At 36.7% G+C, this 27,718-nt stretch overlaps 1 protein-coding gene across 1 annotated transcript in view; it reads right to left on the reverse strand.

Annotated features, from left to right (window-relative positions):
- The window catches only part of LOC145296752 (Y+L amino acid transporter 2-like), a 185,083-nt gene that overhangs the window by 139,633 nt on the left and 17,732 nt on the right, over positions 1 to 27,718 (reverse strand). The window contains exon 2 of the mRNA XM_080142789.1: positions 18,316 to 18,644. Coding sequence (XP_079998915.1) covers positions 18,316 to 18,529 — 214 coding nt within the window. The 5' untranslated portion in view covers positions 18,530 to 18,644. The remainder of the gene's footprint in view (positions 1 to 18,315; positions 18,645 to 27,718) is intronic.

The following is a 27,718-nucleotide window of genomic DNA, read 5'->3' on the forward strand; positions in this document are numbered from 1 at the left end:
CGATAGATAGAGAGATAGTTCGTTTGTGCATATATGCATATGTTGTAAGTCGTCTAGTGAATGGAATGACCGCTGTTCATTCATCTATGAATAAGGAGACGCTTTGTTATAAAACAATTTGATTTATTTAATAACAACATATACACATCCTACGGCGGTGGAGGAGAGTGTGACGGGGAGGGTGTGGTTGCGACCGTGACAGGCAGTTGAGCGTCGTCTGTCCTTCTCTCTGCTGTCCTCTCTCTCTGACTGACTTGACTTGTTTATTATCGCTTTTTATGAATTTTCCCGTTAATCAATTTACGTAATCGACCCCCATTCTGACCCTGTTGATGTTTGCATTTGATCTTACTTGCGGCCGAATTACGTCATCTTATACTCGGGTTTCATTTTTGTCGGTCAGGGTTTAAGTTCATCCGAACTTTGCTCCTTTCAACGTCTGACCCATAAACCGACTTGCGTCATAGGACGAGGTCATCCAATTCCAGTTCATTCCCCCCTCCCCTTTTATTGTACACTCCTCCAATACAACAAAAAAAATTTTTATATATACATTTAATAATTTTTAATTCTAGATTGCATGCATATTTCTCTTTTTTTTTATATTTATTGTTCTTTTTTTTTAGGCTTTGAGTGCGTGTGTGACACCATCATGGGTAAATGCTGTCTACGCGCTAACGTCCGTATCTTAGTTTGTTTATTTTTTTGTCGAGGACATTACATTCATTTCCCTATATCTCCCGAGCAACGGTCTACTTTTCATCGAGTCCGACTCTCACTTTTCGTTAACTGTCCAACAAGCAACTAGCGTTAACTCTGACTGTCGTAAACCGCCACATCCCCAATTGTCGTTTAAAAATCCATTACTACAAAACCCACGGACACTTTCACACGTCGTAAAGATTTAAAACTCACGGCCACACTTAAAAATTGCTAACTCTAAAATATATTAACCGATCCCCTGTTCAGCCCTTTGTCTTAAAATAAGTGTCTTACTTTACTTAATATTATTTCAGCTACCTTTCTCTACCTCGATGAACACATTCCTCTCCATTATTTCCTACCTGCTCCGACATACGATTTGGGTTCTATGTTATTCAACTGATATGTTATTGTCAACTGTAACTGTCGTCGACTGTCCCCAGCTATTCCTAACTATCGTAAACTGCCGCATTGCGACTCCTAAGACTGGTCGTAAACGAACTCTAACCATATTGACAATGTTTATATCAATCATCGCCACACCTTCACCAAAAATCTCATGGAGTACTTTTGTATGTTTTTGTGAACAACTTCCTATTTATTAACTTTCCACCAACCCCATTTCTTATACGTTTGTTCCTGATAGATTTAATTCCTCTTGTCTTTTGTCATACTTATTTTTCTTTTGCTCCCCTACTTCCCATCCAACACTTGGAGGGGGAAGAGAAACGTCGATAGTATCATACAAGTACGTTTTTTTATAACTTTATGTTTTCCTTTTTAGAAGAGCAACATTATATTGTGGTTTCGGTCAAGATGAATGTTTGTTGCATAGCATTTTTCTTTGTTACCACTAAGATAGAAATAAAGCGCACAGAGTGAAACAGAGACTAAAATAAGCGTCTCTACTTTTTCGCATTTCTCGCCTCTTCTTTACCTTGGCCGGAAGGAGAGCAAATAACGGATATCAGTTTTACCCTTTTCCCTATCTGAATCGAATGTCCGTTCCCGAAATGCGGGACTTTTAAAAATGATTTTAATAAGATAACTTTTGAAGAAAGAGAAATGCCTTGATCCATTTATGAAAACTTTAAAACTATTTGCCAGCCAGAATTGGTGACGGAACAATTTGTAACACTGTGAAACGTTTGATGTTGAATATTAGGAAAATGCGCCACGAGAAATGGAACCTGGCTAGTGAGATTTAGAATTACTGATGCTTAATTCATAAAATAAATAAAAGAGCATTAAATTACATCTTTTTCTGAAAGTAAGAGATAAACAGAAAATAAAAAGGTCAAAGTCTTAAACAGAAACTCATCGCTAAAAATAAGAGGGAGGAAAGAATAAAAAAAAAGTTGAACGGGTTTTTTTTATATGTAGGAATATGGTATCGATAATTCGATAATTGACCGGTTCAAACACTTGATACGTATGACTTGAAAATCAATCTCTAATCGGCGCTGGCAAAGTGGTATATAAACACGGCAAGTTGCGAAGTCGTGTGATCTTCCCTTTTCTGTTTGCTGAGGTCGAAACGCCGAGCTGACAGACCGCCGGTCGCAAGATGACTGACGTCACGTAAAGCAGTAGAGGAGTTTCTGGGCGAGAGGCCAAACGTATTATGTCGTCATGGAATATAACTGGTTGTTTAATGTGGAAATTACAAGAAGACATCGTTTTGGCACCAAATTATTTATTTGTTTAAACAGAGAAATAGAAAAATGTTAGAGCAACAGATATTATGAAATGCTGTGTAAGCCATCTTGAAAAGTCTTCACCTTTCCGATCCAGGTGAGATAACTCTTTTTTTCGGTTATTTCCCTTTATAACACCTCCCTTTTGAAATGTGATCCTTGTAAGAGGTTTTATGTGGATCTTATACATTTATGTAACAAATAATTAGCGTTTTATGTTGCTTTTATTATACAAGTCGTTTTTTCTTCTTATGACGTCACCAGTCTGATTGGAGTGACTTGCGGGAGAATACCGATTTTCTTTTCAGCGCATGTCGATTTAGATCGAAGACACAATGATGATAAGTAGGCACCTGCTGGCGTCACCCATGCGACAAGAAGGAACCGTGATCCAGGAGGGCCAACACTTTTCCCAGCAGAGACAGCTGGCCGGATGGGAAGAAACATAAATCTTTCTTCGTTTATTATCGACAGATTATTTAATTTTGTATCAGCTGTTTATCGACATCTTTCCATGAATTATGAGCAGGGAGACCCAACGTTGCCCGGGATTGAATGATGCTCAACGAAAGTTTCACAGTCTTATATTTTTATTGTCATCGAAGCCAGAGAAATCGTCCATTTTTCAATAAAATCGATCAATTGCCTACTCTAGCTGTGAACCCATCGCAGTACAAAAAGAAAAGCTTTACATGTCTCTTCGCAGTGATCTAGTCTATAATACATTGTAGTCTACATTGCACTGTACAGAACCTACTGTTGATTTTATATGTCGGGCCTTTCGGCTTGTGTGATATAAAATTTCTCAAATACACTTGCGATGTTAGGTTGTGTAAGGTGTTAATTTTTGTCAAAATCGCCTGTTCCTTCTTTAATGAGTTTTTTTACAAGGTGGTCACCACTTATCAAGGCCCGGAAGCCACTCAGGGATGAGGGTTATTGTAAGTACAGTACGTCATTGTGGATATTTAAGAGTGTCTACTTATGGGGGCAGGTCATCAGGAATTTGTTTACGTTGGACTTGAAGACATCCAAGTTGTAGTCAGGAGGTAAGCAGGCAGACGGAACAGAGTTCCACAGGCGTGCAGTTCTAAGAAGGAAGCTTTGTTCATGGAATCTACGTTTTGATTTAGGCATAGATAAAGAGTGGGGAAAGTTTTTGACAGTGGATTCAGCTAGATGGGTGTTTTTTGTAAAAGATTGGCGAGGGGGGACCAGAGATTGGAGTTCAGACGAGCACCTGCCATGGAAATAATGATAAAACAAAGATAAGCTTGCAACGTCTCTTGTGTGGGAGAGAGGTTGCAGGGTAGAGAAAAGGGCATCCCCCACTAAGCCACGAAGTCTATTTTGTACTCTGTCAAGGCAGGATAGGCTGTTTTTAGCAGCTCCTGCCCAGATATGGCAGCAATATTCCATCCTTGGACGTACTTGGCTTTTATATAGATAGAGAATTGCATCAGTATATCTTCTGAGGCGGTAGAAGGATTCCACCATCTTTCCAGTGATCTTGGCAACAGACTTGATGTACATGTTCCATTTCAGATCAGGAGTGAACGTCAAGCCCAGAAGCTTGTCAAAACATGGGGCTTCTCCTAGACGAGAGCCATCCATCCCAATTGATACCAGATAGGGATCAGAGCGTTGATGATGTAAAGATAGGAGTTTGATTTTAGATGCATTAAAGGTAACCAGCCACGTCTTCCCTCACTGAATCACTCGTTCGAGATCAGAGGAGAGAGAATCAAGAGAGAGCTTTGTCATTTACAGCCTTTAATGTGTTGCTGTAGATGGTCGTGTCATCAGCATAGATGTCAACGAATGATTTAAGTATGTGTTTAGGGAGATCATTGATGTAAAGCAGGAAGAGAGTTGTGCTCAGGATTGATCCTTGAGGGACTCCAGCATTAATACTGCAGGCCTCTGATTTTTGTCCATCAACCACTACTCTTATAAGCCTATCAGATAGAAATGATTTAATGATAGAGAGAATATTTCCAGTTATACCCTAGCTGGAGATCTTGTGAAGTAGGCCTTTGTGCCATACCTTCGATTACTTCGATTATCGATTATCGTTACTTATCGAAGACATTAAGATACAAAACCTATCTAAGAACACTGCAATTCACATAAAGTATCCTCATGTGAAATTTCATAAAAATCGACCCAGCTTTTTCGAGTCGATAGGGAACGAACGCATACATACACACACACAGTCAAATTCCATTTAAGAAATAGTAGAGATTACCTAGATTTTCCCAATTCTTATACCATTACTGCTTGTGTTGTAAATTCCGATTCCGATACAATTACCGATTCCGATTTTAAAAAATTTATTACTGTGGAGTTTTATTAAGAGAATGGAGGTCGGATTACATAAAACCCTAGGTAATATTCCGATCAATCGTCCTAACACTAATCTCTTAGCACATTGATAAAAAAGTGTCCTTTTCATGTTACACATATAACATGTTACACATTTAACATGTTACACACACACACACACACACACACACACACACACACACACACATATATATATATATATATATATATATATATATATATATATTTGTAGTCATCGACATACAGTCCTGTTTTGTTGTATCACAACTTATCAAAGCCGCTAGACTAGCGCCTCTCTCAAACCGAGGATTGAACCTAGAACCATCACGTTGATAATCAGCAGATCTATCGATCGAACCATGGGAGCGTCCACACTCCTAGGCTTTGCTTTTTTACTCTTTGAGAAGTAATTAATTAATTAGTAATTGCTAGAAACGCTCTTACCTGAAAATGCTAACGAAGATTCCCAGGCATTTTGCAGGCTAGAGTACTCTACTACTAGGCCGTTGACTTTTTAAATCTCACTTTTCCAACCTGTTGTCACATCTTCTCGACATGGTAGTTTAACTGACTGCCAGCCATGAAAGAAAAAAGCGTTTACGTTTCATACTGATGTTATCAATTTGATTCAAATAATCACCGTGGAAACTACAAAGGAAGGAATAGATAACATTTATGCAGCATACGTACTATTTGAAAAGGGAAAGCGTTTCTTTTATTAAATATTTTATAAAGAAAAATCCCATCCTCAATTTTTATATCTAAATCCAGAAATGTAGCCTGTTGTCCTCTGTGTTCACAATTCAATTTTAATTCGTTTGGATATATAAGATGTTTATTTTTTTCGAATTCATCATTATCGTTTATACATATAAGGTCATCTATAAATCTCCTACATCCATGAAAGTTATATGTTTTAGATATATCAGTTTTTATTAGTGATGACATATATATATATACTCGAGTCTATGTAAATACAAATTTGCCCAAAATGGTGCAGGATCCAATCCCATTGGGATACCTATCGTTTGGAGTAATATTTTATTTCCTATTTGAAAATACCATTCTTTAATAAGATGATGGTAATGTGCATCCAGGAGACAAGCGCTCGCGTGTTTGTGTGTTGTGTGGGTGCGTAAGAGAGACGGACGAAAAGGAAAGACTTACCTCGCGGCCGGCTCGGCGTCACCGACCGAAAATAGAGAAAGAAAGATCAAGATGGCGGCCGCCGTCTTTTGTAAAGAATGATATCTCGCAAAGTCACATGAATTCTCGCAATATGCAAATTTAGCCGGCCTGCAACGGCCATAAAAACGGGTGATTGAAAGACGTTGGGAGGGCGATGATTGACTTGGTCGGGAATCATGTTGCTGTTGCTTCTCGTGCCGTGTGGGTGTGAGCATATCTTACCGTTGTTGGGACCATCCTGAGTAACCGATTGTTGGGTCCGTTCTGAGTAACCGTTCGCGTCCGTCTAGGTACCTTGCTAGTTGGATTCCGTGCAGAACCGGTGTTTACTGCTTATTGAATTGCTTTACGTTGCTGCAACATTATACATCTACAGAGGGCGCAGTACTTTTAAAGGATTTTCCTTATACATTGTCTACAAGCCATTTCGGCTATTTGCTCTCTAGGACTATGACCGAGTCGAAATTCGACTTAAATACCCGAGTTTGACGGGTCCGCGTCCATTGTCGACTGGGTTGAATGGGTCTAGCTGACGTGCGACCTTTGTGAGATAAAAAGGGTACACACTGTGATTCCTCTGAGATTGGCTGGGGGTGCCTTGAGTGTGTATCAGCAACTCAGTGCTGCTGAAAAGGGAGATATCACCGCAATTAAAGCTGCGCTGTACAAATCATTCGCCATGGATCCTTGTACGGCCTATAAAAAATTTGCTTCCCGAAAACTTCTACCGGAGGAAAGTGTGGACGTTTTCTTCGCGGAGTTAAAGAAACTCGCAGTCCTATTCGGTAGAGGGGTGTCGGAGCGGACGCTCGCGTACGCGTTTGTGGCGGGCCTTCCCACTCGGGTGAAGCAGCTATTGAGAGCCTCAACCAGCGTTTCAACAACGCCCATGGAACACTTGATGGAACGTGTTCGAACCATCATCAAAGATGAGGAGGACCTGGGGGAACCAGTTGTGACTTCTAAGTATTTTTAAAATACCTTTAGAAACACTCATTTTGCTATTTTTTATTTTTACACCAGAAAGCTTTAGAGTTTGAAAAGTCGATATATTTACCTTTTCCACCTTCAAAAGCTAAATCTACAGTATCATTGAATTCTTTTATAAGTTTTCCGTGTGGAATTTTAGTATATAGCGTACTAAAATCATAAGTAGATATAGATTTTGCTTTTATTCTGGAATTTATTTTATCTAATTTTTCTTTCACTAGTTGGGAATTATTTACTACCCAAAATAGATTTATATTACTATAGAATTTTCTTTTCAGGTGAAAATTATTTATTTGATTTATAATTAATTTAAATATTTTAGATATAGCTTTACTTAAAGGTTTAGTGATGCACGTCTTTGAACCTACAATAAATCTAGCACTAACTGGATTTGTGTGCATTTTAGGTATCCAGTACTTACATGGAATATTTTTGTTTTTTTCTTCTAACTTTAATCCTACTTTTTCACTAATAATACTATTATTCAGAATAATGCTATCTAAATTAATATTACTTACTATATATATATGGCTTACTATATATATATATATATATATATATATATATATATATATATATATATATATATATATATATATATATATATATGGCTTTCTCTATTACTTACTATATATCCATATGGTTTCCTCTTTGGTTGAACTCACAAACTGAACTTTATCATTCACACAGAAATTTATTTGTTGAACCATTTATAAAGTCCAACAACGTTTATAAAGTCCAACAACATTTATAAAGTCCAACAACGTTTATAAAGTCCAACAACATGCATTCGAACAACAACAAACATGGATATTTTACCTTCGCCACTTTCTTGGACTCACTGGCTTTTGAATTTAACAATCATGGGAACACCCTCTCACGTTGTTCCATGTGTGTTTCCTTTCCGAATAATAAATATATGCTTTTAATTCTTACTGAAGTTTTCTCAATATATTTTATTAAACCTATTTACCTGTACGTAATATATATATATATATATATATATATATATATATATATATATATATATATATATATATATATATATATATATATATATATACATGTTATATACTGGGTGATATGGCCGTGACGTCTATTTTGTTAGCACCATCTATATTCTAACTATCCAAGATTTTTGAATATCTCGATAGATAGAGAGATAGTTCGTTTGTGCATATATGCATATGTTGTAAGTCGTCTAGTGAATGGAATGACCGCTGTTCATTCATCTATGAATAAGGAGACGCTTTGTTATAAAACAATTTGATTTATTTAATAACAACATATACACATCCTACGGCGGTGGAGGAGAGTGTGACGGGGAGGGTGTGGTTGCGACCGTGACAGGCAGTTGAGCGTCGTCTGTCCTTCTCTCTGCTGTCCTCTCTCTCTGACTGACTTGACTTGTTTATTATCGCTTTTTATGAATTTTCCCGTTAATCAATTTACGTAATCGACCCCCATTCTGACCCTGTTGATGTTTGCATTTGATCTTACTTGCCGCCGAATTACGTCATCTTATACTCGGGTTTCATTTTTGTCGGTCAGGGTTTAAGTTCATCCGAACTTTGCTCCATTCAACGTCTGACCCATAAACCGACTTGCGTCATAGGACGAGGTCATCCAATTCCAGTTCATTCCCCCCTCCCCTTTTATTGTACACTCCTCCAATACAACAAAAAAAAATTTTATATATACATTTAATAATTTTTAATTCTAGATTGCATGCATATTTCTCTTTTTTTTATATTTATTGTTCTTTTTTTTTAGGCTTTGAGTGCGTGTGTGACACCATCATGGGTAAATGCTGTCTACGCGCTAACGTCCGTATCTTAGTTTGTTTATTTTTTTGTCGAGGACATTACATTCATTTCCCTATATCTCCCGAGCAACGGTCTACTTTTCATCGAGTCCGACTCTCACTTTTCGTTAACTGTCCAACAAGTAACTAGCGTTAACTCTGACTGTCGTAAACCGCCACAGACCCAATTGTCGTTTAAAAATCCATTACTACAAAACCCACGGACACTTTCACATGTCGTAAAGATTTAAAACTCACGGCCACACTTAAACATTGCTAACTCTAAAATATATTAACCGATCCCCTGTTCAGCCCTTTGTCTTAAAATAAGTGTCTTACTTTACTTAATATTATTTCAGCTACCTTTCTCTACCTCGATGAACACATTCCTCTCCATTATTTCCTACCTGCTCCGACATACGATTTGGGTTCTATGTTATTCAACTGATATGTTATTGTCAACTGTAACTGTCGTCGACTGTCCCCAGCTATTCCTAACTATCGTAAACTGCCGCATTGCGACTCCTAAGACTGGTCGTAAACGAACTCTAACCACATTGACAATGTTTATATCAATCATCGCCACACCTTCACCAAAAATCTCATGGAGTACTTTTGTATGTTTTTGTGAACAACTTCCTATTTATTAACTTTCCACCAACCCCATTTCTTATACGTTTGTTCCTGATAGATTTAATTCCTCTTGTCTTTTGTCATACTTATTTTTCTTTTGCTCCCCTACTTCCCATCCAACACTTGGAGGGGGAAGAGAAACGTCGATAGTATCATACAAGTACGTTTTTTTATAACTTTATGTTTTCCTTTTTAGAAGAGCAACATTATATTGTGGTTTCGGTCAAGATGAATGTTTGTTGCATAGCATTTTTCTTTGTTACCACTAAGATAGAAATAAAGCGCACAGAGTGAAACAGAGACTAAAATAAGCGTCTCTACTTTTTCGCATTTCTCGCCTCTTCTTTACCTTGGCCGGAAGGAGAGCAAATAACGGATATCAGTTTTACCCTTTTCCCTATCTGAATCGAATGTCCGTTCCCGAAATGCGGGACTTTTAAAAATGATTTTAATAAGATAACTTTTGAAGAAAGAGAAATGCCTTGATCCATTTATGAAAACTTTAAAACTATTTGCCAGCCAGAATTGGTGACGGAACAATTTGTAACACTGTGAAACGTTTGATGTTGAATATTAGGGAAATGCGCCACGAGAAATGGAACCTGGCTAGTGAGATTTAGAATTACTGATGCTTAATTCATAAAATAAATAAGAGAGCTTTAAATAACATTTTTTTTCTGAAAGTAAGAGATAAACAGAAAATAAAAAGGTCAAAGTCTTAAGCAGAAACTCATCGCTAAAAATAGGAGGGAGGAAAGAATAAAAAAAGTTGAACGGGTCAACATTTGATATGTAGGAATATGGTATCGATAATTCGATAATTGACCGCTTCAAACACTTGATACGTATGACTTGAAAATCAATCTCTAACCGGCGCTGGAAAAGTGGTATATAAACACGGCAAGTTGCGAAGTCGTGTGATCTTCCCTTTTCTGTTTGCTGAGGTCGAAACGCCGAGCTGACATACCGCCGGTCGCAAGATGACTGACGTCACGTAAAGCAGTAGAGAAGTTTCTGGGCGAGAGGCCAAACGTATTATGTCGTCATGGAATATAACTGGTTGTTTAATGTGGAAATTACAAGAAGACGTCGTTTTGGCACCAAATTATTTATTTGTTTAAACAGAGAAATAAAAAAACGTTAGAGCAACAGATTATATGAAATGCTGTGTAAGCCATCTTGAAAAGTCTTCACCTTTCCGATCCAGGTGAGATAACTCTTTTTTTCGGTTATTTCCCTTTATAACACCTCCCCTTTGAAATGTGATCCTTGTAAGAGGTTTTATGTGGATCTATTTGTAAGGTTAGCGTTGGCTTACAAATTTGGTGGGTTCTTGTTGGGACTTTGATGTGAGACTTGCTTTGTTTATTATTTATAACTGAAACACTTTGGGGTAATTCAAATGTGTCCAGTAACACGTGTAAAAGGATGGCTGCATCATTTGGACGTTGCTCTGGAAGGAATGACTGACGAATCTGATTCGCATGTCTAACCCAAATAGCTGATTGTATATCTACGTATCGACAGAATAACCCGATCACGATAACGAACTTCGAAAATCAGACGTTTGCAGTGTTCGACACTCAACTCTTATACATTGTCAGAAATTTAATTTCTTCCTTCTTTTCGTCGTTGTCTTTTATCTTTCCTCCCTTCTTTCCTTCTTTAACTTTACGTCTTTTTAACGAGCTGCTGCTGCTGATGAAAGAATCACGCCACAATTGGTTCTACTAAGAGATACTTTTCCCGCGAAAATTCAACAAGTGCACTAGAGAGAGCGAAGCGAAAGTCAGTTTTGGACAGAGATTCTACGAGGGTAACACGCAAGTTACGAGCTCTGGTCCTACTCAGACATTCAAGTCTTAAAAATAGTAAAAGTTATTTCATTGCTCATAGAAATGAATAATGAGTTTCAGTAAGAGTCGAATCAAGTTGGTTGACTCGAAAAGAAAAGAAAGAATCAATTCTAAGAAGAATTGATCTATAAACTGGACGCACGAGATGCGATTAAATGTCGGCGTGTGGAAACCGAATCTTTCCATGTTGTTACCAGTGAGAATTTCATCTGACAAGAAGGACGAACGGAGGTTTTAACAAACAACATTGAGTTTTCAAATTCAAGGATTATTTTCAAAAGAACTTTCAAGGATTCTGTCACTGAAGTGAGGACAGATCGATTTGGAGTGGCGTGAAGAAAATATATATGTAAAAAAAAAAGGACTCACACATATATATAAAGATAAAAAAAGAAAGGTTAAAAAAAACGAAATCATTGTTTTACGCAGTAATTCTCTTATTCTAATTTTCTCTTATTTCTGTACTCTCTCTCTAGTGTTAATTAAGCCTTTAGTGCTTTCCATAAAGACATTTTTTGGCAGTCGAATTGGTGAACATATAAACTGTATTTTCTCAATAATTGAACTTTGCAGCTTTGCTGCCTTCTTTTCCCAACCCTTATGCTTTCTTTTCCCCTCAATAAAATGTCAATATTTTTTTATTCTTAAAAGTATTTCCTTGTCTTTATTTTTTCATTTCCTGATTTTTCTAGGCTTATTAACATGAACCACGTGGGATAACCTTCACGGGACTCAGTGAGTAAATTTCCCGCAACATTTATGTAACAAATAATTAGCGTTTTATGTTGCTTTTATTATACAAGTCGTTTTTTCTTCTTATGACGCCACCAGTCTGATTGGAGTGACTTGCGGGAGAATACCGATTTCCTTTTCAGCGCGTGTCGATTTAGATCGAAGACACAATGATGATAAGTAGGCACCTGCTGGCGTCACCCATGCGACAAGAAGGAACCGTGATCCAGGAGGGCCAACACTTTTCCCAGCAGAGACAGCTGGCCGGATGGGAAGAAACATCATATATCTTTCTTCGTTTATTATCGACAGATTATTTAATCTTGTATCAGCTGTTTATCGATATCTTTGCATGAATTATGAGCAGGGAGACCCAACGTTGCCCGGGATTGAATGATGCTCAACGAAAGTTTCACAGTCTTATATTTTTCTTGTCATCGAAGCCAGAGAAATCGTCCATTTTTCAATCAAATCGATCAATTGCCTACTCTAGCTGTGAACCCATCGCAGTACAAAAAGAAAAGCTTTACATGTCTCTTCGCAGTGATCTAGTCTATAATACATTGTAGTCTACATTGCACTGTACAGAACCTACTGTTGATTTTATATGTCGGGCCTTTCGGCTTGTGTGATATAAAATTTCTCAAATACACTTGCGATGTTAGGTTGTGTAAGGTGTTAATTTTTGCCAAAATCGCCTGTTCCTTCTTTAATGAGTTTTTTTTTTTACAAGGTGGTCACCACTTATCAAGGCCCAGAAGCCACTCAGGGATGAGGGTTATTGTAAGTACAGTACGTTATTGTGGATATTTTAGAGTGTCTACTTATGGGGGCAGTTCATCAGGAATTTGTTTGCGTTGGACTTGAAGACATCCAAGTTGTAGTCAGGAGGTAAGCAGGCAGACGGAACAGAGTTCCACAGGCGTGCAGTTCTAAGAAGGAAGCTTTGTTCATGGAATCTACGTTTTGATTTAGGCATAGATAAAGAGTGGGGAAAGTTTTGACAGTGGATTCAGCTAGATGGGTGTTTTTTGTAACAGATTGGCGAGGGGGGACCAGAGATTGGAGTTCAGACGAGCACCTGCCATGGAAATAATGATAAACCAAAGATAAGCTTGCAACGTCTCTTCTGTGGGAGAGAGGTTGCAGGGTAGAGAAAAGGGCATCCCCCACTAAGCCACGAAGTCTATTTTGTACACTGCCAAGGCAGGATAGGCTGTTTTTAGCAGCTCCTGCCCAGATATGGCAGCAGTATTCCATCTTTGGACGTACTTGGCTTTTATATAGATAGAGAATTACATCAGTAGTGAGATATCTTCTGGGGCGGTAGAAAGATCCCACCATCTTTCCAGTGATCTTGGCAACAGACTTGATGTACATGTTCCATTTCAGATCAGGAGTGAACTTCAAATCCACAAGCTTGTCAAAACATGGGGCTTCTCCTAGACGAGAGCCATCCATCCCAATTGATACCAGATGGGGATCAGAGCGTTGATGATGTAAAGATAGGAGTTTGATTTTAGATGTATTAAAGGTAACCAGCCACGTCTTCCCTCACTGAATCACTCGTTCGAGATCAGAGGAGAGCGAATCAAAGAGAGCTTTGTCATTTACAGCCTTTGATGTGTTGCTGTAGATGGTCGTGTCATCAGCATAGATGTCGACGAATTATTTAAGTATGTGTTTAGGGAGATCATTGCTGTAAATCAGGAAGAGAGTTGTGGTCAGGATGGACCCTTGAGGGACTCCAGCATTAATACTGCAGGCCTCTGATTTTTGTCCATCAACCACTACTCTTATAAGCCTATCAGAGAGAAATGATTTAATGATAGAGAGAATATTTCCAGTTATATCATAAAAATCGGCCCAGCTTTTTCGAGTCGATAGGGAACGAACGCATACATACACACACAGAGTCAAATTCCATTGAGGAAATAGTAGAGATTACCTAGATAAGTAAAGGAATGTCTTTGTCGACAATTTCTACAGGTGATGGGGCGATTCAAATGTTTTTCCCAATTCTGATACCATTACTGCTTTGTTGTAAATTACGATTCCGATAGAATTACCGATTCCGATTTTTAAAAATTTCTTACTGTGGAGTTTTATTAAGAGCATGGAGGTCGGATTACATAAAAACCTAGGTAATATTCCGATCAATCGTCCTAACACTACACTAATCTCTTAGCACATTGATAAAAAAGTGTCCTTTTCATGTTACACATATAACATGCTACACACACACATATATATATATATATATATATATATATATTTGTAGTCATCGACATACAGTCCTGTTTTGTTGTATCACAACTTATCAAAGCCGCTAGACTAGCGCCTCTCCCAAGCCGAGGATTGAACCTAGAACCATCACGTTGATAGTCAGCAGTTCTATCGATCGAACCATGGGAGCGTCCACACTCCTAGGCTTTGCTTTTTTACTCTTTGAGAAGTAATTAATTAATTAGTAATTGCTAGAAACGCTCTTACCTGAAAATGCTAACGGAGATTCCCAGGCATTTTGCAGGCTAGAGTACTCTACTACTAGGCCGTTGACTTTTTAAATCTCACTTTTCCAACCTGTTGTCACATCTTCTCGACATGGTAGTTTAACTGACTGCCAGCCATGAAAGAAAAAAGGCCTTGACGTTTTGATTCAAATAATCACCGTGGAAACTACAAAGGAAGGAATAGATAACATTTATGCGGCATACGTACTATTTGAAAGGGAAAAGCGTTTCTTTTATTAAATATTTTATAAAGAAAAATCCCATCCTCAATTTTTATATCTAAATCCAGAAATGTAGCCTGTTGTCCTCTGTGTTCACAATTCAATTTTAATTCGTTTGGATATATAAGATGTTTATTTTTTTCGAATTCATCATTATCGTTTATACATATAAGGTCATCTATAAATCTCCTACATCCATGAAAGTTATATGTTTTAGATATATCAGTTTTTAATAATGATGACATATATATATATATATATATATATATATATATATATATATATATATATATATATATATATATATATATATATATATATACTCGAGTCTATGTAAATACAAATTTGCCCAAAATGGTGCAGGATCCAATCCCATTGGGATACCTATCGTTTGGAGTAATATTTTATTTCCTATTTGAAAATACCATTCTTTAATAAGATGACTTCTAAGAATTTTTAAAATACCTTTAGAAACACTCGTTTTGCTATTTTCATTTTTACACCAGAAAGCTTTAGAGTTTGAAAAGTCGATATATTTACCTTTTCCACCTTCAAAAGCTAAATCTACGGTATCATTGAATTCTTTTATAAGTTTTTCGTGTGGAATTTTAGTATATAGCGTACTAAAATTATAAGTAGCTATAGATTTTGCTTTTATTCTGGAATTTATTTTATCTAATTTTTCTTTCACTGGTTGGGAATTATTTACTACCCAAAATAGATTTATATTACTATAGAATTTTCTTTTCAGGTGAAAATTATTTATTTGATTTATAATTAATTTAAATATTTTAGATATAGCTTTACTTAAAGGTTTAGTGATGCACGTCTTTGAACCTACAATAAATCTAGCACTAACTGGATTTGTGTGCATTTTAGGTATCCAATACTTACATGGAAGATTTTTGTTTTTTTCTTCTAACTTTAATCCTACTTTTTCACTAATAATACTATTATTCAGAATAATGCTATCTAAATTAATATTACTTACTATATATATATGGCTTACTATATATACACTTGTGCCCGATATTATTCATACCCCCTCTTGAAAATTGAGTTTATTAGGTGTAACTTTGTAAGAATTTATTGTTTACGTCCATATTGATACATATTCTTAATAAACCTCTTCTGATCATTTTCGTCATTTTAAAATCTCGGTATACTTGTAATAAAAGAAATATACAGCTATTTATAAAATCTGCAATGTTCAAAAATAATCATACCCCCTTATTTTTTCAGTATTAATCGAGTTGCTGACTGTTTGTTTCCTGTTTGATTCTTATTTTGAATGCTTTTATACAACCTTTGATTAATTTCATTTCGTTTTTTGCATTTTTCAGAAATTAAAATGATATCAACTGAAAACCAAAAAAAGAATAAAAATTATTAGAATGGGGAAGAAAAAAGAGCTTAGTAATGATCTTAGGACTAAAATTGTGAATTCACATAAGGATGGTTTAGGTTACAAGTCAATTTCCAAGAAATTTGAGGTCCCTACAGCAACAGTACAGAGCATCATCAAAAAATTCCAGAGCCACCACACAACAAACAACTTGATTGGTAGAGGAAGGAAAAGGAAACTGTCTGCTAGAGCCACCAGGAATATTGTAAGAAGTGTTAATGCAAATCCAACCACCACTACTAAGGACATTTTAGAAAATCTTGAGTCTTCTGGCATAAAAATATCAAGGCAAACATTGCAAAGGACTCTGCATGAAAATGGTCTGAAAGGAAGAAGACCAAGAAGGACTCCATTGCACACCGGAAAACGCCTTGCAGCACGTCTAAAGTTTGCTAGGACCCATGTGAATTCTCCAGAGTCCGTTTTCTCAAGTATTTTGTGGACTGACGAAAAAAAAATTGAATTGTTTGGCCATATGGATGCTTCTTACGTTTGGAGGAAGAAAGGAGAAGCTTACAACCCAAAGAACACCATACCCACGGTGAAACATGGTGGTGGTAGCCTAATGTTTTGGGGTTCCGTTTCGGCTAGTGGTCCAGGTAGTTTGGTCAAGATAGATGGAACCATGAAGAAGGAGCAATATTTGGAGATACTCCAGGAAAACATTAGACAGGATGCGGAGAAGCTCCATTTAGGACCAAACTGGGTCCTTCAACAGGATAATGATCCAAAACATACTGCCAAAATAGTCAAGAAATGGTTTGAGGATAATCACATTAATGTTTTGGAATGGCCTAGCCAGAGTCCTGACCTGAACCCTATCGAAAACCTCTGGCACATATTGAAAACTGAGGTTAAAAAACGGAAACCTAGAAATTTGAGGGATTAAGAGAACTACTGCATTGAAGAATGGTCAAAAATCAGTGTTGATGCTTGTAAAAACCTTGTTGATAAATATCCAAAACGGTTACAGGCAGTTATTAAGAATAAAGGGCATGCTATTGACTATTAGTAAGAGAGGTATGAATAATTTTGAACTAGTGCCATTATTGTTTTTCTTAGTATAATGCTTCAAACTTGCATAATTTATTTATTTGTTGAGTTTAAATTAAATGCTTATGCTTGATTTATTGTTTGAAATCCCTTTAATATTGTCTATCTTCTGGTTTGAGCAATATTCTTATAGAAATCTCAAAGATCCGAGGGGTATGAATAATATCGGGCACAAGTGTATATATATATGGCTTTCTCTATTACTTACTATATATCCATATGGTTTTCTCTTTGGTTGAACTCACAAACTGAACTTTATCATTCACACAGAAATTTATTTGTTGAACCATTTATAAAGTCCAACAACGTTTATAAAGTCCAACAACATTTATAAAGTCCAACAACATTTATAAAGTCCAACAACGTTTATAAAGTCCAACAACATTTATAAAGTCCAACAACATTTATAAAGTCCAACAACGTTTATAAAGTCCAACAACATGCATTCGAACAACAACAAACATGGATATTTTACCTTCACCACTTTCTTGGACTCACTGGCTTTTGAATTTAACAACCATGGGAACACCCTCTCACGTTGTTCCATTGTTCATTGTTCTATATTTCATTTCCACACTTAGTTTCTTTAATTACTTTGAAAGCAAAATTTATTTATGTATTTTGCTTACTCCTTCCCTGCGAGGAAAGAGAAAGTATTTCTTCCAGACTCCGCGGATTAAGGACTTTCACCGCCATGTGTGTTTCCTTTCCGAATAATAAATATATGTTTTTAATTCTTACTGAAGTTTTCTCAACATATTTTATTAAACCTATTTACCTGTACGTAATATATATATATATATATATATATATATATATATATATATATATATATATATATATATATATATATACAGGGTGACCCCCCCCCCCAAAAAAAACGAAGCTAAATGGAGGCTATCTAGAACATATGCTGCAGAACGGAGAAAAAAAAGGCCAAAGACCCTAGTGTTTTGATGTGATGTTTTGAATATAATAAACTAGTTATGACCAAAGTTTCATTTCATTCAGACAAAACACTAAAAAACAAGGCCTAATTAGAGTTGGGGCCCGTTTTTTTTGGGGGGGGGTCACCACACACATATATATATATATATATATACATATATATATATATATATATATATATATATATATATATATATATATATATATATAAATTATGTTTGACTTACCAAGCTCAGCAAAGCATAAAGCACCCGTGTAGCTGAGAAAGCCACATAAAGTCCACAGCAGAATAGCGATACCAAAAGATCCTCCGGCTCCTTCTAAAAGTGATTTCGGACTAATAAAAATCCCGACACCGATGATGGCGCCCACAACGTAGGATGTGCAACTCAATAAACCAAGGTCCTTCTTCAATCTCAATTCACCATTCTTTCCAGACATTTTGTAAAATGGTTTTATGATATTCGTTCGTGTCTGTTTAATATATTCTGGTTGTTCGATGTGAAGATTTAAAGTCCAGTGTATGTGGAAGGAAAAATCCAAAATGTTTTGAAATCTGCAAATAAAAGTGGAAAAACTAATTATTATATATTATTTTTATTTGTATTTATTTTTATTTCTTTTAATCTTTTCAGATGAGCCTTCATAATTTGTGAATTCATGTGTGTGTGTGTGTGTGTGTGGTTGTTGAGTTTCTACGATTTCAAGTGAGTACTGTCTGAAGATAACGGTTTCAATCCTACCCAAAGCAGGCCAGAGGATTAGTTGGCCAAAGCGTGATGAGACAACAACAACTATGGAAGGCAGTAATTACTGGGGATACAGTTACAAGATCCAGCATTCCTATCCAGTCCCGATCAATCATCTGAAGAAAACCAGAGGGTGAGTTAGTCGGAACGTGGTGAAACAACAGTCCGCAAAAGAATGAATACACAAGCTTATTATTATTATTATTATTATTATTATTATTATTATTATTTTTTTATTTTTTTTTTTTTTGTTAATATATTATTATTATTATTGTTGTTGTTTTTGTTGTTGTTGTTTTTGTTATTGTTATTATTATTATTATTATTATTATTATTATTATTATGATAATGATGATGGTGATGATGATGATATATTGCTGATTTCTTTCTGACCTCTGATGAGAAGAATAGCAAGAATAGCATTCTTTGAAACTCCGCGGAATAAGGACCTTGTAAATTGTTTTTTGGAGCATTCAGTCGAACAATGAATTCGATTGTAAATTTCAACTTATAGTTTTAATTTAATTTCTCTTATAAGAAGCTCTACTCTCTATTGTGTATTGGGCTTTTTTATTTGGTTGTGATTAAATTATCTATATATAAATACTGGTATTTACATTAGGTTGAAGTTTACCATTGCTTATATCAGGTAAACACGGCATCTTTTTTTATTTCATTATATATATATATATATATATATATATATATATATATATATATATTATTGGTAGTATTGTTTAGTTTTAAACAAAAGCAAAAACAAAAAAACACACACAATGTGTCTTCCAAAGAGTGCTCAATATTTAGACAGAGCGATATGAATATGTTGAATATGAAAACTAGTGGCTCACATATGTAAATATGTTTCAGTGACCACCTTGCTAGGGAAAATCACATCATCAGGCCAAGGATATCTCCGAAAGTTTTATATGCCTCCATGAAAAACTGGAGATAACTAAATTTAAAGATCGTGACAAACTTTTAAATATCAAACAAGAAACAGCTGTCTCTTTTCAAATTCATACACTAAAGAATTTAAAAAACACTAAAGAAGTTAAAAAAAAAAAACGGATAATATAAACATAATAATGTATTGTAACTGTAATACCTTACTTTTCGAAAATATGTAATGTCTAAAATACCACCAAAGTAAAAGTAAGTTGTGATTTAAATGAGAAAACTCATATATTTCTATATGAGTAAAAGAGTACATTAGATTTAAAATTATTTAATAACTAGTTTAATCTTTAATTATTTATCGCGTCTTGAATCTATTCATTTTAAACATGAATCTTTTAGTTTAAACATGGGTAGTATAATGAGATAGAAAGAGATATATACTCTTAGCCAGATTGATTTAAATATAAATTATGCATAGTACTTTTACTTCGACGTACCTTATTTTCTCCTTTTTATGTTGATATATATATATAGATAAATTTTTAACTAGTTATTTAAATCATTAATTAATCATCTCATTTTATTACATTGATTTAAACGTTAATCACTTGTTTTAAATGTAATTAGTCTAATGAGTTAAACGATTTATATCTTCCTAGTCGGGTAATATAAATAAAATAATGCATTGTACTTATACAAAACGTTACTTTCTAAACTATGTAATTCCTAATTAATCACTAAAGGTAAGCTAAGCGTTGAATGCCATCATAAGTATCTTAAGAAAAAAAAAAGCGCATACATATTCTAAACCAAGTAAAATGAGTATAGTTAACTGAAAGTCACTTTTTAATTTTTAATCGTTTTTTTTATCGTAAATTAACCATCTCATAGATATTTTATTTAGTACTTATTTTAATCGTTAATCAATCATCTCATAGTAATTTTATTTAGTTTAAACGTTTAATCATCTGTTTTAAATGTAATGTTATGCTTTAAACGTGTATTATCTATTTTAAACACAGCTAGTCTAATGAATAAAGAAAGGGATTAACAATCTCAACCGATGAATGTAAATATTGAATAGTACTTGTATATAATGTACAGAATAGAAAAGAATCTGGTTCGATTAAATCACTGGGTTTGTTCCGTACACCTTGCCTGCAGAAACGAAAAGATTGCCACACTAATGGTAAATTTAAAATGATAGCTCAGAAAAAAGAAAATATGTCGTATTTAACTAGACTTATATATATATATATAACTTTGACCCCTTAACAGCCACATTTCTGGCCGAAAACCGATCACAAAGTTTTTCCTAAAACTCAGTATCCTGTATATCAAATTTCGAGTTATTGCGTAGGGAAATGTACACAGACAGACACACAGACAGACCCACAGACACACAGACACGTTCATTTTTATAGATATACTAGCTTGGGTGCCCGGCGTTGCCCGGGTGTTTGGATGTGCGTGTTGAGCAAAAAAAAAAAAAAAGAAGTGGTTGTAGGCAGGCAGTCTCAAACCCGTACCGAGAGGGAGGAAAAGAACATGAAAAAAACGTGACGTCTTTGCTGTTTCGCCCATCGCCAAACCGGAAGTCTCAGGTTTAAATTAAGGCTAATATATATATATATATATATATATATATATATATATATATATATATATATATATTAACTCATTTCAAAATATTTTTAAACATATTTTATTAATTCTTTGCATATATATATATATATATATATATATATATATATATATATATATATACTAGCATGGGTCCCGGCGTTACCCGGGCGTTTGGAGGTATATTCTGAGCAAAAAAAAAAGGGCAATTTTTTAAACTTTGATCCCTGTTATGACCCCTTATTTATTGTTTTGAGCTCAAATCAAGTTATTAAGTTAGATCCATATCCAAGGAACCTATATTTAAAATTTTAAGTGTTTAGACCCAAAGAGGAGGAGTTTGGTAGAGTTCCCAAGGTCAAATCGTTGAATTTTGACCCCCTTAACAGCTATATATATATACATTAAAACATAGAGTTAAATAATAATAAATAGTGATCCCTCGACGGGAATAATCAGTTTAGGGAACATAAGAGATTTGTCACCGGTGCATCCATGAGAACAAACTATAGCGTGCAGAGTCAATAAATCTCGTTCAACTATACATGTGGAGAAGCTAAAACTAAAATAATCTCATACTTGCAGTTGAAAGGACAATTGTCAAACACTTCCGCCAATTCACAGACATCGTTTCCGGTTTAGGTAACATCCTTCCATCTGTATGATAGGCTCTTCTAAACAAAAGTCGGTCGGTCACGCTTCATATTAGCTTGCACTGTTAGGTTAGAAATAGTATTTTCACCATATTACTAAATTGGACACATTTTTCGAACATCCGTTATTTTTGCGTTATATATATGTATATATTCAGTGTAGCTTAATCGCCATATATATTTTATAACTTACTAACCGGCTCTACATACGTATTGAGCACTGTTGAAGTAAATATTAAAGTTTACGCATATATTTATACTTTCGTATATTAATTTTATGTGAGTAAATGAAGTAGTTATATATATATATATATATATATATATATATATATATATATATATATATATATATATATATGATGAAAATAATGGAAATAGTATTCCGACAAAATAGAGAAAATAAAAAAGGAACAAACCGTATTATGTGTTCACCAACGTTTCGTCTTTATTTCACCCAGAGGAAGTCTCGAAATAAAGACGAAACGTTGGTGAACACATAATACGGTTTGTTCCTTTTTTATTTTATATATATATATATATATATATATATATATATATATATATATATATATATATATATATATATATATATATATATATGATTGTTGAGCTGGATTAAATCCAACGATATGAAATAAAATGGAGGTGGAGGGACCTGGATACTCAACGTTTCGCCCGATTTATGCGGGCTTCTTCAATGACCATCCCTCTTGAAGAAGCCCGCATAAATCGGGCGAACCGTTGAGTATCCAGGTCCTTCCACCTCCATTTTATTTCATATATATATATATAAATTAGATCGCAGATTAGATAATCAAATGAATTGTTATCTTATTAAATATTATACTGAGATAATATTTTCACGACGATCCCAGGCTGAAAAGAAAAACTCAATCTATATATCTATAAAAGTGAACGTGTGTGTGTGTGTACATTTCCCTACGCAATAACTCTGTCAATTTTAAGTCTACAGACTCGAAAATTGATATACAGCGTACTGAGATTTGAGAAAAGCGATGTGATCGCTGTTAAGGGGTTAAATTTCAACGATTTGACCTTTGAGAACTCTACCAAACTCCTCCGACAATTTTGGATCTAAACACTTGACATTTTAGAGATTGGTTCCTTGGACATGGATTTAACTTAATAACTTGATTTGAGCCCAAAACAATAAATATTAAAGGATCATAATAAGGGTCAAAGTTTTAAAAAAATTACCTTTTTTTCTTTTATTTATTTATTTTTTTTTTTTTGCTCAGCATACACCTCCACACACAACACCGGGCACCTATTGCTATATATAAAATAGAGCAAAATATAAATGTAGAAATTATAGTTAAATTCTTTAGATTATTGTTGTGGGGGAATCACCCTCCAAATGGACTGTTCTATCCATTATATCAACCATAGACCTTTTGATCCCAGGTGTGGATTAAACGCCAGAACGACCGATCGTCACGTTGGTTTGTTATTTTTCCTGCGATTGTTTTACATATTATTATTATTGCCGTGTTAAATTTGTTTTATTTGTTAAAGTTGTTATTGCTGTTATCTTCCTGCTGTTATTTTTGAACGGGACTTTTACCTTATTTTTTTTTATTATTTTTTATTTTTTCCCCCCTCTCTAACCCGTCGGCCATGGCGTCCGCCAGCAATGTGCCGTCGGAAGAGGACAAAAGTGGCGAACAAAAGAATGGGTGGGCAAAACCACCCAAAGTTAAAATAGACGTTAACAACTTTTTAACGGAAGCAAGGAAATGTTTGCAATATGTTACAGAAACAGGAGTTACGTTAGAAGCACCACGGCTACAGGAATTTGCCAAGAAAACGATCTCACTTTTTGTGGTAGATCGCAAGACCAAAAAATTGATCAGGTCAACTAAGGAAACTGTAACTAAATTACTGGCAACGGCAGGAATGCGTGCGGATCGTGTAACGAAATGCAGAGGCTACAATACCTGGGCCGCCCTGTTTAAAACAGAAGAAGAATGCGTCGCACTAACTAAAAAAGAAATCATTACACAAGACTACATTTTAAGAATGGAGTACCTAGGACGGAGGAGAACGACTGTTTCCATTTTCGACGTGTCAGGGGCGGTCCCAGGTGAATATCTAGCTGCCTACCTCCTGAAATTCAGTGATATTACTGGTATAGAGGTGGACCAGTACAACGGAGTCTGGTCCTTCGACATCCTTTTAAACAAAGAAGCTTTCCTCGAAATACCCTACTTCCTGGAAGCGGGAGCTGAAAAACTCCCCATTGTGGTCACAGGGAGGAGGCCGACCTGCTGGATTTGTAGTGAAGTAGGTCACTTAACCTACACCTGTCCGAAAAAGACCAAAACCAATGTGACAAACACAACAAACCCTAAAGAGGTGATTGTTGGGCACCTCGATCCTGAGGCTAGAACGCCAAATACAAGCAAAAAAATTGAAGTGATTAAAGAAATCACAACAGAAGAATTCGAAAAAAAATTCAACTCCGAGATGGAATCGCCTAAAAAGAGAGAATGGACACTGGTACCGTTTTCTAAATCGCCTCGTAAAACGTACGCGGATAAACTGACCAAAGAGCAGATATTAGACATTAGGACCAGTAAAGACCCGGGGAGCAACAAGTTTAAGGCCCTGCTAAAAATAAAGGACTCGCTTGATGAAAAGCGCAAGCAAAGCGAGAAGAAAAAAGAAAAAGAAAAAATATTAGATTTCCCCGAATCTCTCTTCCCCGAAAAGCCTGCCCCTCCTCCACAAGAGAAAAGATCACCCCGTAAAGCACCACCCCTCTCTCCCGCAAACGTACCAAAAAGAGACCCAAAGTTGACAACCCTAGGCTCCCCATCCAAAAAGACCCCTAAACCGTCCCCTAAACCGTCTCCATTCTGCTCCCCAAACAATACACCCCAAAACTCCCCCCCCCGCTTCCTCTATGAAAATTGACATGCCCCCTTCTCCATCACCTCGCCCTTCTACTTCTGAAAAGAAAAGACAAAGAAGTCCCTCCGTGGAAAAAGACCAAAAAAAGAAAAGACCCCCTTTTTTTCAGGGCAAAGACGTGTGTAAGATCACGGCTAATATAGAGACCATATCCAAAAATCACGTTAGAAAAGACTACCGAAACCTCTACGCGGTGAAGCAGATAAGCAAACTGGCCATTACAAACCCAGAAAATTTTCCTAATGCCAAAAGACTTTTAACTGTGGTCAGAAGTCGTGAAGAGGCCAAAGGAGTTTGGACTATGCTGGAGGAAGCAAACTCTGCTTTTAATATCATTCCTCCAGCAGCCTTTTTTAGCGACTCCGACATGACATTAAAATGGAGAAACTATGTGTTGGACGGGTCCCCATAAAAATCCACCCTTCACTTTATAGAGCGATTAAGTTAACATTTCCTCTAGACATCGGTGGTCTGTCCCCTGATGGGGCCATCACTAATGAGTGGCCTCAGGATCATTGGGGACAGCTGTCGGTGTCTTGGCACCGTCCATGTTTGTTAAGGATACCCAACCCTAGATAGATCACAATGGCTTTAAGGTTAGCTACTTTGAATGTCCGAGGGTTGAGGGACGCCTCTCGTAAACTTTGAGTTGCACGCGACCTTCAACGCCTCAGGGTGGATATATGCTGTGTACAGGAAACGCACTTCATTCCCAGTGATTATCAGGGTGTGCTGCTTAGAGACTTTCAGCTCTATTCAGCAGATTTTGATTCACACTCGAGGGGTGTTTCCTGGCTAGTTAGACGCACTCTTGATGCTTCGTGTGACCCAGTCTATGCTGATCCAGAGGGAAGAGTGCACGTGCTGGATGTTACCGTAAAGGATGTGGCATTTCGATTTATTGGGGTTTATGCTCCCAATAGCCATGGCGAGAGGGTTTCCTTTTTTTGGGGGATTGAGCCCTTTATGAATTCCTCTCGGCGGATAGTTTTAGCGGGAGACTGGAACGCGGTCCTGGATCCCGATTTAGATCGCGGGGGTAATACTTCAAGGGCTACTAACCAGAACCGGGATGCTAAGGCGTTTCGAGACTTTATTGACAAGTTTGATCTTGTCGATAAATTTCGAAACGAAAAGCCCGGGGATGTAGTTTGGACTTGGACAGGTAGACGCGGCTCCGATCCGGTGCAACTTTCGAGTTACATCGATCGGTTCTTAGTTAAGAGAGTCGACTTAAGGCTTTTAGACTGTCCAAGTTTTCATAACATAGTTTATTCGGACCATAGGTTAGTCCGGGTTCGGGTAAACTTAGATAGCGTTAAACCTAGGATGGCTAGTTACTGGAAGTTCAACACGTCGTTGTTCGACGTGAAGGGCTTCCGGGAACAGCTTTTACTAACAATACAGAGGGAATTGACGGGAGCCATTATCGGGAATAAGTGGTGGGGAAAACTTAAACAAGTAATTAGGTCCTTCGCTGCTGATTTTAGTCATCGACTCAATCTTAGTTCTAGAGCAGCGAAAGCGGCACTAGATGATAGATTAAAAAGGCGGTGGAGGAGGGGGATAGTGATAGTTATACTTTAATTAAGGCTGAACTGGACTCCCTGGATAACAGGAAGGACCAGGGTCTAGTAGTTAGGGCTAGGTTAAAAAGAGTGCCGAATGAGGCAACAAATATGGCCGCGTCAATGCGTGCGGAGGAGCGTCGACGTGCGACTGATCGACACATCGCCAGTGTCACATTGCCGGACGGACGAACCGTAACATCAAATGATGGAATCCTGGAGGGTTTTCGAGCTCATTTGCAGGAGCTTTTTACCATGGAGCCCGGTCTGGAGATTGAACAGTTTGACACGTATTTAGCTGACTTTTCTCGCCTTGAAGCGACCGAAGCAGCTACGTGTGAAGGTAGCATAAAAGAGGAAGAAGTCCTTGAGGCTCTGAAACAAGTCGGGCTAGACAGGACCCCTGGGATTGATGGTCTGCCTTACGAGGTGTACTTGAGGCTGTCGCCCATTTTTATTCCTTTGCTGGCCACACTCTTCAACTCCCGGTTTAGGAACGGGTCTATACCTCAGTACTTTACCAGGGGGATCATTAAATTGCTTCGCAAAGATAAAAATGGAGGGGATGGGATTAGCAATTTACGGCCCTTAACGATGTTAAACACAGAGTTAAAGATTTTGGCCAAGATCTTAGCAAATCGTCTGCAGGTTGTTTTACATCGTCTCATAAGTCCCGAACAGACGTGTTCTGTTAAGGGCCGGACGATTCAAGATAATTTGCACGCGATACGCTTGATCATAGAGAAAGTCGACACAGAAGCCGCGCTGATCAATTTAGATCAGTCCAAAGCATTCGATAGGGTTGACCATCGTTACCTAGGGGCTGTTCTTTGCTCGGCTGGGTTTGGACCCCAGTTTCGCTCATGGATTCGCCTCTTGTATGCTAACCCCGGTGCTATGGTGGAGGTGAATGGGGTGAGATCGAAGCCCTTCAGGTTAACAAGATCTATCCGTCAAGGTTGTCCGTTATCACCCATGCTGTATGTCATCGCGCTTGAGCCCTTTTTGCGCCAGATTAGGGTGAATCCGGTCCTTCGCGGGATGACTTTGCCAGGTGGTTCTACCCCAGTAAAGTATACCGCCTATGCCGACGATGTGACTGTGCTTGTAACGAGCAATGCCGAGATTAGAGTAATTGATCAGGTCAACTAAGGAAACTGTAACTAAATTACTGGCAACGGCAGGAATGCGTGCGGATCGTGT

This window comes from Euprymna scolopes, chromosome 17 (assembly GCF_053919585.1).
Source record: "Euprymna scolopes isolate OS-2025 chromosome 17, ASM5391958v1, whole genome shotgun sequence".
Lineage (NCBI taxonomy): Eukaryota > Metazoa > Mollusca > Cephalopoda > Sepiida > Sepiolidae > Euprymna > Euprymna scolopes.